The sequence below is a fragment of the Cygnus olor genome, chromosome 9, assembly GCF_009769625.2.
Source record: "Cygnus olor isolate bCygOlo1 chromosome 9, bCygOlo1.pri.v2, whole genome shotgun sequence".
Taxonomy (NCBI): domain Eukaryota; kingdom Metazoa; phylum Chordata; class Aves; order Anseriformes; family Anatidae; genus Cygnus; species Cygnus olor.
Window position 1 is genome coordinate 22,367,999 of NC_049177.1, and position 18,411 is coordinate 22,386,409.

An 18,411-nucleotide genomic window follows, 5' to 3' on the forward strand; every position below is an offset into this window, starting at 1 on the left:
GGTGCTGTAGGAGGACAGGGAGAGAAGCCAGTGCAAATTTGGTCATTCCTGCAGGTTAGTGACTCTCTACTAACTGGAGCCATCCCCTGGGTCTCTCACAGAGGCTATATGTTGGGATGGGGAACAGAAGGATGTCGAGGTGCCCTATTTCTTTGCTTTCTCTCATCTGTGTCTGAAAATGGGACATTGTTTAATGGTGAACTTGCTTCAATATAAGTGCACTTAACAGGTGAAATTAAGTCCCAGTGTTGAATTGTATTCCAGTGTGCAGCAATAGGTGGGGGCTCTCGGTGAGCTTCCTTCAAGCCTGCGGCGTTTGGCCTGGAGCCGAGACTTTCAAGGTGATGGCAATGGGTCAGTACATCTCACAAATGATTTCACAGTCCACATCACAGAGAATCTGCCCTCTGCTCAGGCAGGCGTGCCCAGAAACATCCCCAGCTCCGGAGAACCTGAGCTGACTGCAAAGCTGCCAGGAGAAAGAGCCCGACCTGCAGCAAGGGCCCTGGTACGCCTCGGGAGCAGGGGAGCTCTCGGATGATAACACAGACCTCGCCTCCAAGGCAGCATAAAGCGCTTAGGGAAGAGTTATGGCTTTCATAATCTTGCACACACACACACACACATAGATCTATGTATTTTATATATATATATATGTATATAAATAAATAATTAAAGTGGGGTAAAATGCAGACTGAAGAAAACAGCAAACCTAGAGAGGGAACATAAGGGGTTGCCAAAATTTTCTCTGAAGTGGTGGCTTCACTAATTGCCTTGCCTGCGTCAGAGAAGACGAAGCCCAGCTGTTTGGCTACTTCCTATCTGCAGAGATGCCATTTTGAGAGAGGTCAAGAGAGAGAGATAAGTGGAGCTGGCAGCTCTTTCTCTAGGAGCTGGTCTTCCCATAACTGACCTTCCATTCCCTCTGTGCCAACAGCAACAAGAGCCGTAAGAGCAACTTTCCAGGGTTTTTGTCTTAGGTCACCGTTCCAGATTAATTGTTTTGACATTTCTGTGTGACACCAGCAGTTAATTCTGCCTGCACTACTGAGACTCTGGTAGCTGGATCTGTGGTACTGTAAGATTCTTAAACTAATAGATAAAATCTTTATTTTATTCAATAGCAACAACTATAATAAGATAGTGTAACTATGCAACTTACTGCCACGAGATGAACCGGATACCAAATGTTTGCATGGAATAAAAAAGGAAATAGGCACATTAATTGGAAATAAATACGTTGTATTAAATATAGAGATATTGCTTCTGTTTCAAGAAGTTCCCAAGTGACAAATTGCTGAAACCTGGGAAAATATCAGAAATTCTCTATATATCTGTTTTTATCCTCGTAAGGCTTCTGCTATTGACCTCTGGTAGAGACAGATTAGTAGAGAGCATGGGTCACTGGTAAGACCGTTGCGCATTTTTGCTGTTAATAAACAGAGGACCCCAAACCTTCCTGATTTTGCTTCTGTTATGTACATGTTAAGCATTTCTATATGTCTGGTCTTAAAGAGCATTTATGAAGACATGCATATGTAAAACCGAATAAACAGAACTGATATGGAAAATTTTATGCTACAAGCCAAGCATACATCAATCCTACCACTCACGCAAGGTCTTAACATTAAAAATAGCCATTTAGGCCTGAAAATAACTTTTCTGGAATCCAAATTAGTGAAAGCATCTAACCCCAATGAAACCTGAGATCCCTTCAACGCGAGTACTCAGTGGCGTGGAGGCCAAGTAGCCGCTGGCCCTCCTGAAGGCAGTTATAAGGAAAAACAATTTCCGCTCCTTGGTTTTGCAAACTCCTTGTGTTGACAAAGTTGCAACTCACTCTGTTCGCAGTGCTTCCCAGTGAATCCTGGTTCACAGAAACAAGATCCAGTGACGGGATCGCAGCTACCATCACTGTTATTGCAGACACAGGTGTTTTCACAGCGCGGTCCCCAACGGCCACTATTGCAGGCTGAAATGCAAAACAGCATTTACGTTGAGAATTAACTTTGAGGCTGGCTGATGAATTATTTTACATCTAAATAATAGAATAGAAAAGATGCAGAATGGCCCCTTAATACACAAGCACTCTGGACTGGACTCTCAGCTGCAGCAAGTGGCACAAATCGGTAGAAATAAATACAATTTTGCTCATTTATCCCAGCTGAAAGTAGGGGTCCATAGGCAGTATTACAACATCTGTATAAAAACTATTCATTCACAGTCAGTCCGTATCAATCACAGTCACAAACAGAAGCTTTCACAGAAATAAAATATCAAATAGTAGCTGACTTAGCAAAAATTCAAATAATCAGAATTAGGTGGTGGCTACAACAAGCATCCAAATTGAATAAAAAATCACTTCTTATTAGCAATTAGCCATTTGCAGAAATTACAAATGGACAAGGCAGCTTCTTTGCCTCCCGAAGGCTGGATGCTTTTCTGCACAAGATGTTTTTGTCAAGTACAGGGAAATGGACTCAGCAGAAGTGTATCTGGATGAGATTGGATGTCCTGTGTTAGACAGGGATTCAGACTTCAAATAATCTAATAGCTGGCTTTCTGGCCTTGAAATGACAGAAGAAAATGGGAGCTTCAGATGTGTACTGTCTCTGAAAATCAATCCTCTTTCAGGTGTGCAAGAAAGGTTTAAGTGTCTGGTGTTAGGACACTTGCATTTGATTTTTGGCAAGTCAGATAAGGCTTACTCACTGTTGTGCAGTGGAATATTTTTATTTTAGTACAAACTGATTGTTGGAGGGGAGAATGGCAGAGACAGGCAAAGTCCTAAAAGGGAAAAATAAGCCTTTTTTCCCTCTCCTGAAAATATGTATTTTGTCTCTCTATGCTTATATAAGTGCCTGAATGCTTCTGAAATTAAACAAAAAACAAACAAAAACAAGAGAAACTATATACTTGAAAATTTACAGGGAAAGGGGAAAAAGAAAGTTCAGCTTTGTGGGATTGCTTGTATTGTCTTGAGCATTTCTACATAAAATCATTGCAAATTTTCCAAAGGTTGCAAATCACCCTGGAATATTTGTTCCCTCCCAGCACTGTATTGACTGACAGTGGCTGCTGGAAAAGAAAACCACTCCTTGTTTTAAGAAAAGAATTGCTAAAACAGGAAGCATGAGTATTTCCAAAATGCTGGGAGATGAAGTATGGACACAAACAAATCTCACCGTCTTTGGGAAAGCAACCTAACTGCTTCATTCTATAATTCATGTAATATGGTTATGACAGCGTACCAAAAGCACAGCATCTCCTTCCTTTCTTGTAAGGATAAGGATGAATGTGTCAATTATGGGGGGGAAAAAAAAAAAAATTTCTGGAGCTGTACATCTGCTTCCTGCCCAGTCTGCAAGAGCTGAAGAGCTGCCCTTCTGAGAAGTATCTGCAAAACAACCTTTGTCATAGCTTTTCCCATACAGAAATAAAAGCCTTTCTTCACCATGGTCACATAATTCTTTAGGGAGCCTAAGGATTTATGGAAATTTATCTAAATGGCTCCACACATTTCTGACTGGTTTGACTCTTTAAATACAAATATTGGTGGAAGCTTCAGATCCTCCCAGAATTTTCTTCAGTACCAAGCCTGAGAAGCCAGCTCCAAAACCTACTTCTGTCAACACTCAAAATTAATTTCTATGATTTTATGTGTTCAAGGCCAAGTTTAGAAAGAACTATTGGCTTTCTGCAAGAGAGACTGTAACAAATCAAGCTGAATAGATGTAACAGGAGGAAAAGGAAAGAATTAAATAGGATGAGTTAACATTTATATGGTTCTAGGCAGAAAGGGCAAATCTGGGCTCTTACACTGCCATCAATATGGACAGCAATGCTAAAGACAACAGAGGGATGCTCTTCTCTTCCAGAGAACAGAATTTCTCCCAGCATTTACATTCACGATTTAGGGAGTGACCTTACGACACAAGATTGTACATGTCACTCACTTGTTGAATAAATATCCCCTAAACAAAATGAAAAAATGAGAATTAATCTTGAAACTAGTATGTTCTGAAAATGAAAAACAAAACTGCCAGTCAAAACGATGGTATTGGGCAAAGGGATCCACAGTGTTGAAATAAGAGCTTATATCAATACTTTGCGCTTCATCAGCCATCTATTTCAACACTTTGAACCTAGATAATTAAGGATTATAACCACCCAGGCTGTGCAAACCCAACACCACACAATTTCAGAAGCAATAAGATTAGCAAAACTACATTTAAAAAAAACTGTAATAGGCTAAGAACAAACAGAGCTGGTTCTTACAGTTGCAGATAAGTTCCTGGGAGATAGCGTGTGCCATGGAGAGCAAACACGTGTCTGACTTACGGTGTTTGCAGTCGTGGCCAGTCCAGCCAGGGGGACACGTGCACTCCCCGGTGACATGGTGACACAGAGCATTGCTGCTACAGCTGCAGGACAGCAGGCAATTTTGTCCATAGAAGCCATCGGGGCAGGCTGAAAGCAGACGAGTACACTGCAATTTCACCTAGATAATAACTCAGGCACAGACTGATCTTTTCAAAGAAGTCAGCAACAGCTTGTCCGTAAAACATGTGTTAGCTCAATTCAGAAATCAAAATGGTAAAATGAAAGCAACATCTGCAATTTGTATGCTAGGTGGCTAGGGCTCAATCCTGGGAACTGGAACAGCCTTGAGCGGCTTTTGGCTACTTCTGCCCATCAGTACCAGTCAGAGGAACCTTCCTGAAAAGTGTTGGGTGATTTTGTGATGAACCAGGAGAAAATATGCCAGCACTGAGGTCTGCACGAAGCACGCTGCCCTGAGAGCCTGGCTGTACTGCCAGCACGACGGCCATCCTCAAGCAGCCTTTAATACCCATGGACTGGGGAAGGAGCCATGCCACAGCAGCACAGACCAGTGGCTTGAGCGACTCTCAGGGTCTCTGGTGGATCTGCACAGCCAGCACTGATATTACTCCTTTGTCCTCGTTATTTAATCCAGAGTTAGCTCAATCGAGCAGCAGTGCTGTCAATGTAATCCGTGAGTGAAGCCACAGGGGCCAGCTGGTCAGCACCTCTTGCCAATCAACCGGAATTACGGTGCAAGTATTATGGCTATGAAATATCGCTTTTCTATGTAAATGCTGCTTTAAATTGGGTCTAATGATAACATCATCTTGAGATGCAGTTTAGCTTGTCATTTGCATTTATCTGTCATCTCCTTCTGCCTGGCAAAAACAGTCAAACCCAACGTGGGGAACTTCTCAAGCTGCAGGGTATTTTGCCTTGGATCAGCCTGCCTAACGTGACAAACACCTCACGAAACAGCACGAAGGTAAAATTCAAGCCATAAACTGACTCGTCATACTGACTCGTCTCACAGAGAGGCCGACACGAGCACTTACGTTCAGAGCAGCCCGCCCCACTGTACCCCGGGGGACACTCGCAGGCTCCGGTCTCCCCGTTGCACTGGCCCCCCTGGGCACAGGGCTCGCACGAGGACTGGCAGCCTGAGCCCCACCGGCCATCAGGGCAGTCTAGAAAAACAAGCACATGGGATACCCACGCTGCCATTTGATGTTTCAAGGCAATTATAGATTCCTGCTGATTTCAAATAAACTAAAAGTAATAGTAAAACAATGCTGGATAATGGAGCATTATATTATCTCTGTAGACTGACAGCACTTTCACAGGAAATCTTCTGAAAGAGACAATATGATCCTATGCTGCAGCACACAAGAATACATCTAAAGACAGACACAAAGGTTCTATTCCAGCTTCCGTTGCTGTGTGTCTGTTTTTTGGTTTTGTTTCTGATACAGTAACATTGTGAGCACTTGGATATCTGTATCTGAAAAACAAATTACTGCACTCAGCAAAAGAAAAACAGGACAGAGATTTGGGGGAAGAGGGCTGCTTTTGTATTTTTGCTGGGTGGAGTGGGGGACAGGACAGTCATAATTTGAAGAGCTGCGTCCCTAGCATCCCACCCAGCTGTGCTACTAGTACCCTGTTTCCTGCCCGTGGTGGATGCAGAGGGGCTGGAGGTGAGGTGCAGCCCAGGCCCACACCCAGTTCCACCTCTCGTGCCAGGTTCCTGCTGCCCGGAGCAGTGCCATGGCCAAAGCTCTGCAAGTGGCAGAGGGGCATCCCCTGGCCCCCTGGTAGTTCAGTGTTCCTGAGACCTTCTTCACCCCTTTTCTTAATTTCCCACAACAACGTACTCCTATTCATTCCCTTCATCTATTCCAGATCCTTCACTTGCTGGTTCCACACCTGGACCAGATGACAGCTTCCAACCTAAACCATTCTGTGATTCTGTGATCTGTCTTTGGCCAACGCCCTTCAAGAGCTTCTACGGCACGCTATGTGCATGCAGCAGCATGGTCCCAAGCTCTGCTCTTGGACCCGGAGCTGCTGCAATGCCCTGACATCTCCGCCCAACTTGCATAAGCCCCGCCCAGCATACAAATCACTGTTATTAGTTGGAGCAGACAGATAGGACAGGACAACTGCATCGTGCTCCCTCTTTACAAGCAATCCTACATGGTGGATATCATACATTCTGCACCAAGACTTATCCTTTAAAGACCTGTTCTTCAAATAAAGCATATTGCGTTGCAGCAGTTTTGGTGGGAAAAACAATAATGCAGCTTCTTCCCCCGTCTGCCAAAGCAGAACACTCACTGTCCTAGCCCAACACCGAACACACCTTCCTCACAGGTAGCACCAGTTTTCCCAGCTGGACAAATACACTGCCCGGTCTGCGGGTCGCATGGCGCTCCTCCGCAGCTGCAGCTCTGCCCACAGTTCACTCCGAAGCTCCCGGGCGGACAAGCTGTGCAAAGGAAACCCCAAAAGCTGATCAATACAACAGAGCATTTAGAAGATATTAGGAGTCACCAACAACAGCACTTTGAAACTGAGCAATGCTGGCACAAAGTGATCTATGTTAGCATCAGTGTCTCATGCCAGCAGCAAATGTACCCTTTAATCTGCAACTTCTGCCTCTGAACATAAGGCTCACGGCTAAAATTTCCCATCCAGTGCGTACCTCCTGGGGAAACATGCAGTGAGTACCTACATAAATGGCATTTTTCTCCATGAAAACCAGGTGGGCAGGGATGCTTGCAGGCTCCCGTCTCACGATTGCACAAAGCGTCGGTAGAACAGTTGCACCTCAGTTTGCAACCAGCTCCATAAAAGCCAGGCGAGCACTCTAGAAAATGCAAGCAAATGCAGAACATGTATAAGAAAAAGCAAGAGCTGAGGAAACCGAACAGAAGTCAGAAAAAAATTTAGCAGAAATTTACAGAAAAATCTATTACGTATTACAGAGGTGTTGATAATGAAATGTAAATAATAATTAAACACATGCATGGCCATTTCAGAGAGGTTACTGCTTAAATACAGCCCAGAACCAGAGTGGCAGAGTACTTAAGGCCAGATTCAATTACTGAGCCGTTACAGAATTACTCTTCTTATCTGTTTATACCTTCTCCTGCTCTCTGCCTTTGTGCAAAGCCAGCGCTGGGTGAGAGATGCTCTCCCTCAGAATTTAGCAGACCACCAAGAACACTAAAGATATTAAATATCATCACTACTATTCTCCACCAACCCCCCCAGAACCAGTGTCATAAATCTGACACGTTCCTGCGCGCCTGGAGAGGAATCTGAAGGGAAAATCTTTATTGCGTTACTCCATTACTGTCTATAGAGACACGCAAACAAGAATGCAGAACACAATTCTCTTTGAACTACCCCAAAAACTACAAAGAATAAGTTGAAATCAAAGATCTGAAAATCCGAAGGAAAAGCAGCATTACTGAAACCCCTTCCAAATGAGCCTGCTGGAATAAAACAGTTTTTGCCACTTATTTACTGTCTGCATGAAAAAAAAAAAAAAAGGAAAGAGAAGTGAAAACTCCCACAATCTTCATTATTCAGGGCTGTAACAGAATTTGTTTTCTAGATTTCTGTTGTCATTTGACCAGGCTAAAAATGCAGCATTCTTATGCTGTATTCCCACTGATATCCCTGCAAGCTCTGTGATATCAGGCACTCGGAGAGTTTGCAATATGGAAAATCAGAGACAAATTAATTAGTGGAATATGAATGTATTAGTAGCAGCAGCACAACAAAGCACACGGGAGGAGAAATACTGATAGGCCAAAGGAATAAGCACACAAGGAGAATGTGGCTTGCTGTTTTACCTTTCTGACACTTTTTGCCGTGGTAGCCAGGCTTGCAGGCGCAAGTCCCGTTCCTGGCGCTGCATTCCAGCGTGTGCTCCTTCACGCACTGACACTCCTCCGAGCAGCCAGCTCCGAAGGCCCACCTGGGACAGGCTGCAGCCAGATTAAAAGGAATCATTAAGTCTGTAATTATGCCTGAGTTCTTTGAAATCGTACACTTTTGCAGAATGCAACTGCTGCAAAAACCGAAATGTTCATTTTACTTTGGGCAAATACATCTACATTTCTTTGACAGTGCCTATTGATGTGGGCGTGTAAAACAGAGTTTACATCGTTCCTGAAGTGATTCACTCCGTTCAAGCAAGATGTGGTGAATGCAAGAACCAGAAATGTTTTGAAACAAACTTGGTTAAGTTTATGAAGGAAAAATATTTGGATACAGTCCAAGACAAAACGATTCCTGAAAAAAAAAAATCAAGGAACCATTTTTCCATCTTGTATAGATTTTCCAGACAAAAACTGTAAGCGCAAAGAATCTCGATTACCTATTTTGTAACATTTTTAAGTTTGATCTGTTTTATTCCCATTAAACTTTTGGTAGTGTTCATGAGTGCGCTTGTGTACTGTCAGCACTAACATTCAGAAATATTGCCACTTCAGGGACGAAACCTAGATGTCTCAGTTAGGAAATTCATGCAGGGAGGAAGACTCTTTTAGACACAAGTTTAGGGAAAAACCTAATTTTTGTGCTTATCTTTTTTGATTTGCCGTAGAAGGGGCAGTGAAATTATCAGACTTGAACCTCACCAACAACCCGAACTTTAACTTGACCAACCCAACCCAGCTATAGTCCTCACCCTTATGCATTCACAAACTCAACCCTTATGGCAAGGATTAATTGTTAGAGGAGAAGATAAATTGAGTTTCTGGGGCTTCCCAGAGTGCATGGGAAGTCCTCTCCGTCATCCCACTGTTCCCAGCTCATCACAGAGCTTTCAGCCTGTGCCAGACCCCAGCATGAACTCTTCAGTTAAAGCCAGGTGAGCAAGGCAGGTCCTGAAGCCTCGCTCATTTTGTACATCCTATGGAATCTTTCTAAGCCTGTTACGATATGCGCGTGTTAAATAAACAGGTCAGAAAAATTACTGGGACTTACTGAGGTGGCAGAAGCGCCCGTACAGCCCGGGGTCGCACAGGCAGGCTCCGTACAGCCTGTGGCAATAGCCACTGTTGGCACAGTTGCACTGCTTGTTGCAGTTCTTCCCGAAGAGTCCTTTGGGACATCCTTTGAAGAGCACAAACACAGCAATGCGTCAGTTGTTAAGTATTAAAAAGGACAACAAATCAGCTCTCTTTTAGCAGGCGCTACAGAAATGCTTTGTCACTAGCCTGAGGCTGAGCCTCTGTGCAGCCTATCTTCGCAAAGCCCTCGCTTTTGCTCATCCATCCTCTTAACTCTTATTTAAACAAAAATCACTCACGGCACTCTGCAGGGCTGTATTATATCTCGCACAATGGAGGCTATTCTCATTTGGGCCCCTAAGATTTACCACGCATAACTACAGCCCAATAGGAATGCGGGAAGGTGGTGAGGTTTCAGGCTGATGCTACACCCAGCAAGACGACAGAAATCGTACCGTCTTCACAAAATGTCCCCTGGATTCCCGGCGGGCAGTGACACTGCCCCGTGACGGGGTCGCAGGAGCCTCCGTTCTGGCACTTACAAACACTGGCACAGCCGTCACCATACGTCCCACGGGAGCAAGCTGCAGGGAGAGCAGAGAAAATGAATGATCACCCACCCCTGTTCTCGACATGAAGCAAAATGAGGCTCCAGTCATCAAAGCTGGGCAGTGAAATACTCCCTGTAGCCAAGCGGGCTCCAAACAATGTCATAGTCTTTCTATATAAGGTAATAAACATTCATCTAATATTTCCTAGCTAATTTTAAAATGACACCTGAAGTAACCAAGCTTAGCTAAGTGGAGGAATTTTTGACGCACCCACATTCTCCCCTGAATATGCTTCACACAATGCATGGGGCTCAAAAATCATTGCCTAGGAAGTACAAAGTGTGAAAATCAGAGCACAGTTTTGAACATTTGGAAATAAATATTTTAAACATCTGTTTTTCCCCTCCCAAATACTATTATAAAAATGTATTTTTCTAACATAGTCTCCAAAATCCCACAGCTGACCATGTACAGAACAGGATCCACAACAGCACAGGACTCCTTCCTAAAGCTCTGATTACTCCAGCGCAAAAATAAATAAATAAATAAAATAAAATATTTGTGAAATACAGCATTCCTCCACTGTTTGCAGCTTGAAAGCTTGAGCTAGCTGAGTAAATACAATTGCTGGAGTCATCAGACTTAACTGACATTTTATCAATGTACATTAAAAAACTTGACATTTCACATCAATTTCCATTTGGTTTCTATGGTGCATTATTGTAGAAATTTAGTTCCAGTTTTCTCAACTGCTTAGCTTACCTAAACCCCTGAACTATGCTGGATTTTAAGAAAGCAAGAGAAAAGAATGCAAGCCAACACATCGGGCTACTTCCTATAGATTATATATATCCTTCATTGTCAATGCCTACTTGATCGGACTGCAGCTTTGGCTTAATAACACACTTCCATTACTCTGCGTTTTAAATGCCAAAGACAAATCTTACGACATTACATGCATAGATATCTAGTGTGAATATAGAGTAAAATGTTATTATTTCTGAAGTGAATTTCAATCCTGTCTCGAAATTTTTGTAATCTATTCTGAACCACTCGGGTGCCATGAATATAAGTAAAAACATCCTAACATGACAGCCTGAATTGTCTTAGGTAGAGTAGAAATTATCCTTTTAATCCTCTCCCTTCCTATCCCCTCAGCTGTCCCTACTATTTAGAAACCAAACCTGGATTGGTCTCCAAAAATAACTATGGGCAGACTGCTGGTTTCAATCATTTGCTGTTTTTCCTTCATTTTTGTCTTTGTGATTATGCCTGCTAAACAAACTAGATGGTGATTAACCTGAGGATTGCTGTCTATTGGTGCTAAGTAATAATTCTTTGTCATGTCTTTGCCTCATCCGTGACAGTGCAGACCTTCCAAGTAACAAGGGCCACTGCACCATCCTGCAGCAATCGGAGAGCCCCATCTCAGACACGTGGGGAGAACTGCTCTGAGGAACCTCAGACAAGCAATAGACAACTTTTGGCAAACTGCAGATAAAGAATTGTGCCTGGTATGTCAAGCGGTCCCCAGCCTATCTTTCCAGTTGGTTTTGACACAGACTTCTGAACCAGAAAGATCTTCTATCAGGAGGCAAGAATAAGGAGGGAAAAATATAATTTCCAATACTAAATATTATCAGTCTCCAGAAATCTATGTTAATAATAATAATAATTAATAAAAACAGGACCAAGCTTACCAATACGATAGGGAAAAAAAAAAAAAGGGAAATGTCTTGGAATTCTATGAAAAACACAAGTTTAGCATTACATCCCCCCAGACTGTCACACCACCTGCCAGGACAGACTTCTGAAACTCAGCCGGGCAAGCTGTGGAGCGAAGCATGGCAGGCACACTGCAGCACCTGGGCACTTTGCACCAGCAAAGCGAACAGAAATAGGCACCAACACAAGCACTTAGAAAAAGGCACTGCGCTGGATGCAGAGACCTCACCGTTTGAAGGTCTGTGTCATTTGTTGCAGCATCCTTTCAATTTATGCCATACTATAATACAATTTTGAGCTAGCAGTGAAACAGCTGTGCTCCTCAAAGAGCTTTTTGGATTAAAAGTACGGCAGTTACTTCTATTTCCTACCTATCTGCAGTGTCACAGCACTAGGACAAAGTCCCTACCTCCCAAATACACCGCACTCACTTTCGTTGCAGATGATGCCGGTCCACCCAGGTGAGCAAACACAGGCACTGCTCTCGCTGTTACATCTGCCTCCATTCATACAGTCCTCACAGCTCAAGCTACAGTCGTTGCCAAAAGTGTTATCAAGGCAAACTGAAAGGAAAAAATACAGAAGACTCGGTGAGCACCCAGACAAAATACTTCCATGGGATCTTACCTATCCTTCCAGATGCACAAGCACAAAAAGGAACATGCACAACACTGATGATCTGAAAAAAAATCCTCTTCAGGTTGTTAGTGTTCATGTTGGTAGCATTGCAAATATCACTGAGTCATTCCAGAAGGTGGTCCCAAATGGACATTCCCAAATTGCCCACTTTAAATTTTAAAGTCTGGACAAAAGGAAACCTGGGACTTCAGCTGGAATTTACTCCTTTAAATGCTGTGATTCCCCATCAAAGAGCACTTAAAACTACTTTTTAAAATCAGTTTGCCTTCAAAAAAGTGAAATTGTAATAAAGCTTAATAAAATTGTATATAGTTAAATATATTTGTTGGAAGAGAACCTCCTTTTCTTCTTGTGAGGCTCATTTTTCCCTTCTTTTATTGCAGTAGGTGTATGCTGTGCTGTTCAAGCATAGTCGAGCGATATTTCTAACAGCATAGTTTGAGCTATTCAAGGAAAACAAAGAATAATACACATTTATCAATTCCTTTTTTCTTCATGGATATGAAAAGGGTTAGTTCATGTGGAGAAACTAATATGAAAATGTATTCCTCCCTTGCCATCCCTGTCCTCCTCGTCTCCCTTGCACACAAACGCAAGCACACACAGGTGAACCCTCAGCTTCTCCCTTTGTGGAGTCTCTCAACAAAGGCAGAGAAAAATGAGTGTTCCTTCCTCGTTGCTAAAATACCTCAGTGAAATGAAGATCTTATCCACCCGGTCAGTCTATTGCCTAGTAAGCTTTACAGATGTGGCTGGAGGCTTTTTGGAAAGGGATTTTGAAAAACACCTGAGAGCAAGCTGGCAGATTACTTCAGCTAACAGAAAGTCAGCAGGCTGGTTGCTTTTCACCAGCAATTTTCAGTGTGAGGCCAGATTTCCTCCAGGTCTCAGCACCCAACTGTTCCTTCTTCTAAAGCTGAACAAATGCCCAGGCTTTCAGAGACGTTGAGAATCCCAGTGCTCCCACTTGGAACAGGTTGAAAATGCATACTTCAGGAGAAGAATACAAAATTACTGTTAAAAACTTCATGCTTCTACATTACAAAGTCATTCTGTCTATAGAAAATCACTAATTACTTGCATCGGTTTATCGTTTAAAGAACTTTTAAAAAATAATATAGATTCCAGTACAAAAATATGTCTGAAAGCATAAGGAATAAATTAATATTTGATAGGTAAAAGAACTTACTGAACCATGAGAAGTTTCATTCCTCCATCACCTTTTCCTACAAACCGTCACATGCTGCAAATCCTCAGCTTTAGAAAAAATGCAAGTGCTCAGCTATGACTAATAATCCCCACTTTTCTGTGGCTAAACATAAATAAAACATGCATAAACTAGTCAATAAATATTTGATTGAGGTTTCGGTGCCTGATAATTTTGCCCTTGGTTATCTCATTTATCAGTTTCCCAATTGGTTATCAGTGTCGCTGGGTCCAGCTGGATGCTGTATGATCTGGGAGGTCTAAACAGTCGTGTTCATAAAAATAAGTTAAATGTTGATTAAAGCTGAGACCAGTTCCTCATTTTTTTTGCCTGGAAGGCACAGTCCTCGGATGAGCAATTAGAGCTCATACAAAAATCATAGGACGTACGTAATAAAAGTAAGAGATCTCATTCCTCCCACCGGAGCAGGGAGCCTCCCCGTCCCCCAAAACACCTCTTGTGGCTGCAGGGCCAAGCATCCTCCCTTCTGCCAAGGCAGATGGAGAGGGAGCAGAATTAACTCCTGCCCCGCACTTCTCCTCCTGGCCGGCCCCGCTCCACGCTCACCCAAATTCTTTCCATCTCCCCAGTTTGCTGGGATCGCTAGAAGCGCGGCTCGCTCACTCACCGACTCTGTGCACCAGCGTCAGCTCTCCTCGACGCTCCTCATCCTCCTGCGGGACCCCGAGCTCGTAGCGAAGGAGCTGGGGGGCACCTCTGAACTGCAGCCCCGGAGCCCCGGCGAACCCCGCCACGGCCTCGTCCCCACCTAGCGCTGACACAGGCACCTCATTAGGACCACGGCCCCAGTCCTCCCCCCCAAGCAGCCCCACATTTATCTTTGCTTGTTTTCATGCTGGCAGACTTTCCAGCTAGTGCGTTTTCTGATTTGTATTTATAAACAGTTTCTGTTATCCAAAATAACAGAAAATGAGAAAGAAAAAATGCCTTTCTCCTGGAAACAAACTCTGGACCTCAGACAAGGCCATCTCTATCATTATGCCAATTTTTAAATGGAGAGTTTAATTTTCCCCACTTGAAGTTTGAGATTATTGATAGTTAATGAAAGTCATTACTCCAGCTCATTTGGGAGATGACAAATATAGAGCAAGGCTGGCTCTCCCTTTTCAAGAGCTAAAATTTGAGTCTTAAAATGACAGGAAATCAGTTGGCTGGCTTTTTAGAGTTGGTTAAAATATTAAACGCTGCCCCAAGTTTAGCAGGGGCTAAAGTAGGTTATAAAATAAGTTGCTCGGCTAAACTCTGCTCTGGTCACACTGGCAGAAAGCCAGAATCACGCCACTGACTGCAATGGAAAACTTGTTTTGGTTCATCAGAGCAGAATCTGGCTAACTTTTTTTTCCACAGGATGTTAAACTTCATTAAATAGTGCAAGAAAAACGTCAAAATAGTACTTATTTCTGAAAAACAAGGTTTTTGTTTTCAAACATGTCCAGGGGATTTAAGCATTCGCCTCTGAATCCCCAGCAGAGCCAATTGCTTGAGGGTGAACTTGGGACCCACGCGTTACACAGAGCTCTGCCTTGGCCACGTCCGACATGGCTCAAGTTGGACTCCCAAAACCCCAGGATCTGTGAAAATCCCAGCTCCGAATTCACATCTGAGAAATACTTAATGGCCTCCAAGATGTAAAAATAGCTCACCGATGCAGGACCGCCTGTCAAGGCCCAGCCTGTATCCCTCCTTGCACACACATTCGTATGACCCCAGAGAATTAACACAGAAATGGTCGCAGTTGCCGTTCTCCAGATGACATTCATCCACATCTAGAAAAAGAGAAGTGCTGGTTAGGGACAAGTGCCTCTGTTCAGAGAGTGCTCTCTGTGCCTGGCTGCATCTGAGGAATTACTCTGGACATAAGAAAACCCAATTTTCTTAGTACTTTGGGGTTCTCTGTTTCTCACTAGTATTGGAGATATTAAAACATGTCAGAGCAACACGGAACAGATCATTTCACCTATGCTTTTGTCTCAAGTGAAAACAGCTGCTTTAAGCTGTAAGTTCAGTTGATGCTTTGGATATTTTGAGGGCTCTCATTTTGTAGTAGTCTCTAAAACGCATCAGTATAGGTGTGCATGGAGGGGAGGAAGAGTTCCTGAATCATCTCCAGCAGCCCCACTGATCCATGCTGGATGCTGGCTTATTGATGTATTACAAAGCGTAAACGTCATTTGCAAACCTTATCGGACGAACTGGCATACGGCTGCCCATCCTCTTATCAGAGAAATGGCTGCAAAGCCCTGGAATGAGCTGTGAGAGCACTTCTTCCCGCTGTTGTGCTTGGCCGGACCGGTATGAAAGCACTCACCGTCGCAGCCGCAGCCGTCGGCGCTGGGCTGGAAGCCGGCCTTGCAGGAGCACTCGTAGCCGCCCGCGTAGTTGATGCAGAACTGGGAGCAGCAGGACGCGCCGGTCTCGCACTCGTCCACCTCTGCAAGGACAGGGCAGCTCGTTCAGCCCCCAGGCACGGCCCGGGCTGCACACGCCAAGCACACAAAGGCGCTCCCACACACACAGCACGTGGATAGACGCTACTGAACAGCAATCCACGTTTAACTACCTGCACCTTCATATCTCCAACCTTATTCCACGTCAGCAGTGAAAAAAACCTCTAATCTAACAGTGCATTCGCTGGAGGGGCGGACTGCAAGGTGCAATCGTAGCTTCTGATAGCTGGCAGCCTGTTGCTGTGCCATGCCCAGTGTCCATCCCGAAATCGGTACCATCGGCACGGCTGTGCTGGTGGCGAGGTACGAGCAGCCAGCTGCAATCTTCTGACTGCAGGCTCCTGGCTGAGCTCAGCCCCTCCAGCCTGCCGCGCTATTCAGTGGCCATGCAAGGCCAGCTTGTCAATGCTGAGCTTGCAAAACATTTCTGAGCACTACCTAGGTGAGCAACCACAGATGGGAAAGGTCAGTGTCTCAATTAACCTTGGAGAGAGTACCAACATTATTAGGAAACACGGACAGGAGAAAGAGGAGAAGGAAAATGTAATTAATCAATCGAGGTGAGGAGGTCAGCATGAAAATGATTAATGCGGGTTATTTGGACACGGAGTGTTTTCCAGAAATGTCACAAGCTGAGTTTCTCTGCAGTTTGTCAGACGATACCTTGCTCTGGGGTTTATTAACAGCCCATTGTCTGTGCAGGAATGCGAAATGTGCATCCAACAAAAGGAAGATTTTTGCTGTGAAGAGCAGCTTTTCGCTTCCTCAGCCCTGCCAAGCCCTTCACCTCTGCTCTGCCTCCCCTGGCTGTAGCCAGCGAGGCGGTTCTCCCTCTGACATCTCTATTAGCAGGTCACCGTGCTGCTCTGCCTCCTCTCGTGTGCAGAAATGGGACTGAATGACCCACCCCGCCCCGCCAGGCTCTTGTCAGCTCAGGATCCACATCTGCCTCCCTTCCTTCATTTCTCTCATTTTTACAGCTGCAGCATCAGCCACCCTTCCAGAGCTGTGTTTCCCTCCTGCCCTGCTTGTTCCTCCTCCCCGCACTGGGCTTTTCTCGTTGCAAGACTTCTTGTCCGTAGTGCCCCCGCATCCACCAGAGCTCCTGCTCGCTACCTCTCCTCCTGTCTTGTCTGTGCTGTTCTGTGATGCCTGCTCCTGGTTTGTTTTCTCCTCTCTTCTTGGCTGTTCTTTACAGCTTTAATGGCATAGCGACAGTGAGCCTAAACCAGTATGAGATACAGTTTGCACAGCAGAAGCCATAAACAAAAAAAATCACCTTGTAAAATCGTGTGGAACATGAAGGAATTTTTAAGCTCTTCTTGAAATAAAAACAACTGTAACTCTACCGCTTCCACTTCCTCAGTGAGACTGCCCACAGCCACGTGTGTAACCTCACCAGTGAGCACGTGATGGAAACAGAGCAACTTCCATAACACAAAGCGGGGTTTGCACAGGGAACAGTCCTGAAAAGCGGTCCTGATGCTCCCAGCCAGAGCCAGCCAGCCAGAGGAAGGGACAGAAAACAACCCCTCAGCCTCAGCTGTACACAGTGAGACATGGCCACGACACCTGCAATTGCACCGGTGTCCTCTTCCACTCGGGAAGCAGAGCTCCCTCCCCTAAATGAATGACCTGAGCAAGCACAGAGCAAGGCAAGCTGGAGCAGTGGCCGAGGAAGTGCCAGAGGACAGCACTAACTAAATTCTGCAGGAGGAGGGAAGGGATGGGAGGGGAAGGGACGTCCTCGAGCGACAGCTCTGCTGTGCACCCCCCTTGCAGGGGGGTAAATTACCTGTGCACGTTTTGCCGTCCAAGGCAAGGATGTAGCCGTCGTTGCAGGAGCAGCGCGGCCCCGCCGTCGTGTGCTCGCAGTGGTGAGAGCAGCCGCCGTTGTCGTTCTGGCAGCTATCCACGATTTCCATTTCGATGCCTTGCAGAGAAACAAATCGAAAGGATGGTAAAAAGCAAGCGCAAGAGGAGAGTCACTGGAGAATAAGCCGCGCATAAAAACGCATCCATAAACCAGCTGCTGTAGCAGGAAATATAAACTCAGCTCGCACCTACACCTGGGAACAGCGTGGCTTTGAGCCACTGAACTCTGAGTATTTGTCTCCCTGTGTCCCAACAGCGGATGCTCCTGACTTCGGCAGTGTGAAGGTGGCTTGCCAGTTTAGCAGTCTGCCGGCTATGGGAGCGTTCACAGGTGTCCTGAGATTGACGCTGCGTCTGAACGCAGCAGTGAGCTCTGCCCTCGCCCCAAAGGAGAGACGGAAATATTTGAGGAGCCCAGGCGGTTCGGCTCAACCGAGTCTGCCCGTGCGTTCCAAAAAGCAGCTTTTAGCTGCAGCAAAGCAGCACTTCTGTTAAGACTTTGTCCCCCAGACAAGTCAGACGGTGCCGGTACGATGCTGTCACCAGCCCCCTTTGCCCTGAGAGATCTCCCCAGCTGCCGGCACTTGGCTGGG

The 18,411-nt window shown here is 44.9% G+C and overlaps 1 protein-coding gene across 8 annotated transcripts in view; it reads right to left on the reverse strand.

Annotated features, from left to right (window-relative positions):
- The window catches only part of LOC121074688 (multiple epidermal growth factor-like domains protein 6), a 194,819-nt gene that overhangs the window by 35,300 nt on the left and 141,108 nt on the right, over positions 1-18,411 (reverse strand). For 7 of the 8 annotated variants that reach the window (XR_005822483.1, XR_005822486.1, XM_040567076.1 and 4 more), the window contains 14 exons: positions 17,739-17,876; positions 15,805-15,927; positions 15,140-15,262; positions 14,104-14,250; positions 12,061-12,192; positions 9,809-9,937; positions 9,328-9,456; positions 8,190-8,324; positions 7,061-7,195; positions 6,689-6,814; positions 5,382-5,513; positions 4,342-4,470; positions 1,841-1,972; positions 1,159-1,161 (listed from right to left, as the gene is read on the reverse strand). Coding sequence is in view for 6 of the 8 variants with exons in the window: in XM_040567076.1 (XP_040423010.1) it covers positions 1,159-1,161; positions 1,841-1,972; positions 4,342-4,470; positions 5,382-5,513; positions 6,689-6,814; positions 7,061-7,195; positions 8,190-8,324; positions 9,328-9,456; positions 9,809-9,937; positions 12,061-12,192; positions 14,104-14,250; positions 15,140-15,262; positions 15,805-15,927; positions 17,739-17,876 (1,713 nt within the window). In the remaining 2 variants the exon portion in view is untranslated. The remainder of the gene's footprint in view (positions 1-1,158; positions 1,162-1,840; positions 1,973-4,341; positions 4,471-5,381; positions 5,514-6,688; positions 6,815-7,060; positions 7,196-8,189; positions 8,325-9,327; positions 9,457-9,808; positions 9,938-12,060; positions 12,193-14,103; positions 14,251-15,139; positions 15,263-15,804; positions 15,928-17,738; positions 17,877-18,411) is intronic. The other variant, XM_040567077.1, reaches the window with a different exon arrangement.